At 36.6% G+C, this 5,019-nt stretch overlaps 2 protein-coding genes across 2 annotated transcripts; both read right to left on the reverse strand.

Moving 5' to 3' along the window:
- Nucleotides 1-326: 326 nt before the first annotated feature.
- Nucleotides 327-3,722, reverse strand: LOC146133682 (calcium load-activated calcium channel-like). The gene is made up of 5 exons (XM_083397966.1): nucleotides 3,181-3,722; nucleotides 2,503-2,580; nucleotides 1,670-1,847; nucleotides 950-1,094; nucleotides 327-573 (listed from the first exon to the last, which is right to left on the reverse strand). Exons 1-5 carry the CDS (start codon nucleotides 3,239-3,241, stop codon nucleotides 481-483), a joined length of 555 nt encoding a protein of 184 aa, XP_083254092.1. The 5' UTR covers nucleotides 3,242-3,722; the 3' UTR covers nucleotides 327-480.
- LOC146133683 (Golgi to ER traffic protein 4 homolog A-like) lies at nucleotides 3,304-4,745 on the reverse strand. The gene has a single exon (XM_083397965.1). It carries the CDS (start codon nucleotides 4,694-4,696, stop codon nucleotides 3,752-3,754), a length of 945 nt encoding a protein of 314 aa, XP_083254091.1. The 5' UTR covers nucleotides 4,697-4,745; the 3' UTR covers nucleotides 3,304-3,751.
- Between the last annotated feature and the right edge of the window lie 274 nt (nucleotides 4,746-5,019).

The raw sequence follows: 5,019 nt of genomic DNA on the forward strand, positions 1-5,019 counted from the left end.
TGGATGAGTAGGTATACCTTTTAAGGTAGCAATTGCTGCATCGGGTGACAATTATCAATAAAATACCAGAAATGATTTAATATCGGATCGGCACCGATACCACTGTAGAGTATACTTCCACTTGGCATCGGGTATCGGCTCCGATCCGATATTATCGGATGTCCCTAGTTAAAAGTGCCCAACACAAAAGCTCCGATTGGACTTTTAAACTCAGATGACCTTTTACGCTCGTCAATGAATGATTTCTGCTTACCAGGCTTCGACTCAACATGCCACAGCTTCTAATGTTAAATATTCATCTGCTCCCAAAAGTAAAATCATAACGCTTCAAATATTAAATATTTATTTGTTTCTGGGGACTAGAAGCGAAAACTTTGCAGCACGACAACGTAGACATGACGACACATCTCTGTAAAAGCCGGCAGTGGAAAAGATTGCACAAATTCCCACCTAGGTTGCGCCTTTTTCGATCGACTGCGCTCATTTTGCTGGCTGTGGCGGCTGGAATAGACCGCCACCGGCTTGCTTGGCGGCCGCCCTCGACGGAGAAAAGCCGAGAAGCTTTTGAACGTTCTGGGTAACGTGAAAAACAGGGTAAGTAACTTGTTGCATACCGTTGTATGGGTATGTGACAGTGTTGTAATGACTTAAAACAATAACCTGTTGTCACTGTGTTCAAATGGCTTGACTTAAGTCTTTCGAGTAAAATGACTTGACTTTACTCAAGTCTTTTGAGCAAATTGACTTTATTCTACTGAAGTCTTTTGAGCTAAGTGAGTTAACGTGAGTCTTTTGGACAAAATGACATGACTTTACTTATGTATTTTGAGCAAAATTACTTGACTGTAGTCTTTTGAACAAATGGCTTCACATGACTTGTTAATTTGGTCACTAGCACCCTAGTACGAGTAGCGATACTGCAACTTGGCATCCCTATTGAAAACTTTACCTGTCTGATTGACATAGTGCTGAGAATGTATAAAAATATAAACGAGCATTCAGTGAAGTCATCTCCCATCAAACCTCTGTGCGAGAGACCTTGAAACAAGCCGATTGGAACAAACGGCAGCTTCGCAACCACTTTGCCTTCAAAACTAAAAACCAAAACAAACAAAATTATGTTAAGGTTTACCTTCAATGATTTAAATTGTTCAATCAGAAGTATAACTGATTAGAAGAAATCAAGCTAACTTTATTACCGTTTACCAAAGTAGTTAGATGTTACATTGATGACCTACATCACTTTTGTGAACCAAACCGATAAAAATCTGATTTTTCATATTTGCCAACTGATATCCGACACCAAGTAGGATATGGCAATAGTTTAATTCAATTGCAAGTAAAATTCAAATTAATTCAGTTCATGGTTACCTAATTAATACATATGGTCAAATCTAAACCAAACTCCATGTTAAATCAGTCAGTTTAAAATATAGCAATTTTCTTTTTTTTCAGAAAAAGCAAATTCTAATTTTTTAATAAAATATCTGCAAAATATTAGCCCAAATTTACTGATATAGGCATAGGGGTAGGAGATAAATATTGGCCTATATCAGTTTACCTCTACTATGAACTTAAAAATAAATCATTTAGGTACCTTAACATTTTGTAGACCTAACAAGATTGAACTTTGCTTCTGTTATGCTGCAAAAAAAAGGTAAAGACTTACACAGAACTTAATGTTCCAAGTAGCGCAGTAAAGCAGAATCCAATGGCGAACATGGACTTCATTCTTACAGCCGACAAGTCACGACTGTTACTTTTCAGTTTTTCCTCCTCAATGTTGAGACGTCGCTTTTGGTTCTTGCTTACACTCGCTTCACCAATTTGCTCTTTGCGTTTTTCCACTGCAATCAACAAAACTCACAGTAAAATACTGTATAGATAAAAAAAACGAGGTTTTTAAAACCATGGCTGTGGGTTAAAAACAGCAGAATCAGACTCCAACCAAAACAAATATAAAATATTTGCTCAAAGAGAAAAATTTAACAGGTGGAAAAATAATTGACAATATGCTACTCCACCTTTACGATCTACAGTGTGCTTCCTATCTGTTACAGTTTTGATTCTGTGCATGCGCAATTGCGAGTCTATACTGGACTCTGGTCATTCTACGTAGTCTACCTTGAGTCTCAAGTTTGACTTCAGCAAACCAACTCATTTTTAAAACTCTCGAGTCAGCCCTGAGTAAAACCCATGTCAAGCTATATGTTTAATGTTTATTTCATGCTAAGTTTTATCAATTAAACAAAACAGCGTCCTCACTTAAAATGCCTAAATTTCAGATAGCAGGGACTTGCATTTAACTGCATTCATTTTGTTTAGCTAAGGCAAATGTATTTTTACAAACCATTATCTACAGCAGAATAAGAACATTAGAGTCCTATCAAAATAAACAGATATTAATGGGTTTTCTCTCAGCTTTAAAGTTTTTAGATGTTATCATACACTGGTTAACAAAATAACAGCCATTGCTGCTTAAATAATGAGTTGTTCGCTTACATTTCTTGCTCTGTTTATCCACCTCCTGTTTCAGCTTCTGAAACTTCTCCGTCCTGTACACCATGAGCCATGTCAAGCCTGCAAGTCAACAATCAATTTGGTCACATAATGATACTCAAACACTACAGTAATCCACAATGGAGAATACTATTTCTAGGCATGTGAAATACAAACACAAAAAATGATTGAAAGTATATAATTGTTTGTAATGTTCATTCAAATAAGAGAAGTACTATATTTTTTGTTTTTAAACTGGTAACCTAAAGGTAGTACAGGGCATTTCAACCTTCTACGGAACACTGAACTATTTCGCAGAACGCCAAACGAAAATTTATAAATAGTAATGCATTCTGAATAAAACGAAACATTATTTGCGTTTAGTTTTACTTAGTGTGATACCTCTATTGAGTTAAAGGCCAATTTTTGACCGGTGCCCTTGGGAAAATTTGTAAAATAAAAAAAGTTTCCCATGGAACCCTTGATGCTCATTCATGGAACACTGTTGTTGAGTGAAAGCCTGATTAAAATTAACTCCGTAAGTAAGTTTTTAACAATATAACAAAGTAATGTAAAAGTGGAGAATAGACACTGTCATATTCTCATGGAACTCATTGTGTGTTGTGATGACTGCAGCGATAAAACATAATCCAAGGTATATGGATACGTCACTTCACTCACCCTCTGCTAACAATGCTGTAACGATTGAGATAAAAACGATGAGTAGACTGTCGGCAAGCATTGTTTATCACAAGATAAAAAAACAATTATTTACAATTTAAAGGTAGACCAGAGTTAAACACCTGTAAATAACAATAGAAAGGCTCTTCGATAAAATTTCGACAAAAGTAATTCGCATGGAAAAATTAGGCGTATACACGTTACTAATGAACTTCAAAACCACAATTAACCTAAAGAACAGAGATGGCAATTAAATACCTTTAATATTTACCGCAACAAATCCAACACAAAGCTAAACAAACAATTTTTTTACGGAACTCTTATTGGTCTTTTAAACCAAAAATTCCTAATGATTTAATTTTTTGGTTTGGAGAACCCTTGGAATAGAGAAATTAAAACAAAGGGTCTCTGGTTGTCAACAATATGCCAGAAAAATATTTATAGTTTTTTAAACTATTCTTCTTGGACATTAGAGGATCAAATAAAACTAACTATAGTTGTCAGTGTTGGGTTGAAAAGGGCATTCTGGATGATAATTGAGATACATATAAATTAAGTTCAAATAAAAATGCTAATCTAAATCTTCAACAGTCATTGACGAAGATGTTGTGGGTTTTTCTTCATTTGAACTTTGTTTTGGACCATCATCAAAAAGCGATTGCATTAAATTTTCCAGAATCCCTCCTTTCTCTTGCTTTGGTATTTTGAGACCAAAGTAGTTGGCGCCAATTTTGTTCAAGTAGTCCACATACAGGTCGTCCTTTTGCAGGACGTGAATGTACTTGTCAACCAGGATTTGAAAAATAAGTAGCTTTCCATCTTTTATGGCAATCAGGAGAAAAGAGAGAAAATTGATAAGTGGATGCTGATAGGGTGGTCCGGAAACGTCAGGGTGGAGTTTTACGTAGGACGCAAAACATTCATTGGCAGCCTCGACGCTTCGAATGCACAAAAGCTGCAAAACTGCTTGGGCAAGAAACATGTCAATCTCCATCGGCGAACCGTAACGAAAAGACAACTCCTTCAACATCTGACCGAACTGTGTGCCGGCATTCGCATACAAGTAGTGCTGGTGTGCTTCCTCGTACATTTGTTTCTCCCAGTAACTCTTGGCTATAACCTTCCGGAGCGTCTTATTGCCAGACGTTGGCTCGCCGTCGCACTTTGAAGACCAGACGATCGCCCTGGATGCAAAAATGTCGAGTTCGCTCATGTCCCTTTTCATCTGTTGGTGTAATGTGCCGATAGTTCGGACGTCCGAATCCGTTATTTCTTTGAAATGCTTCTCCAACGATTCGATATAGAGCAAGCTGAGATGGGCGGCACTGCCAAAATGTTCATATTCAAAAAGGTACAAAGCCCCAGTGGTAACAAGGTCCCTTGCTTCTTGGTAGCGCTGTTTGGAATTATATCTGTAGTAAAGAGTTGTGTAGAGCTGATGAGTTTCGTAGAAATTGCGCTGGTCTTTACTGGCTTGAAGTTTCTCTTCTATTCTTCTCACAGCAGCGGAAGACATTGTCTTCACTTGCAACCAGGAATTCTCAATTCTAATGCTAACAACAGGAAAACACTGAAATAAAATTATTATAATCTAAGAAAATGCTGATGCATCCATTGTTCAGAGATATTAGTTGGCAAAATTATAAATAAATTAGTAATTAGTTATCAGTATGCAAAAAGCGATACCTGTTTATTTCTAGTGCATTTGTGTTTGCTAAAATTTTTGGATGAAATCTTACACCCAAATTCCGCAATATAAAAGGCAGAAATGCTATAATTCATTGTTACACGTAGATATTTTAAACCAAATGATGTCACTACTGTCACTACCAAGTATTC

The sequence above is a fragment of the Ascidiella aspersa genome, chromosome 9 (genome assembly GCF_963924565.1).
Source record: "Ascidiella aspersa chromosome 9, kaAscAspe10.2, whole genome shotgun sequence".
Classification (NCBI taxonomy): Eukaryota; Metazoa; Chordata; class Ascidiacea; order Phlebobranchia; family Ascidiidae; genus Ascidiella; species Ascidiella aspersa.

Bases quoted from the DNA above. Each gene is read 5' to 3' on its own strand.
- LOC146133682 (XM_083397966.1), bottom strand. From the start codon at position 3,241: ATGCTTGCCGACAGTCTACTCATCGTTTTTATCTCAATCGTTACAGCA. The intron at 2,581-3,180 runs GTGAGTGAAGTG...GTTGACTTGCAG, and splicing joins TACAGCATTGTTAGCAGAGG to GCTTGACATGGCTCATGGTG. The intron at 574-949 runs GTAAAGTTTTCA...CACGTTACCCAG, and splicing joins GCACTATGTCAATCAGACAG to AACGTTCAAAAGCTTCTCGG.
- LOC146133683 (XM_083397965.1), bottom strand. From the start codon at position 4,696: ATGTCTTCCGCTGCTGTGAGAAGAATAGAAGAGAAACTTCAAGCCAGT.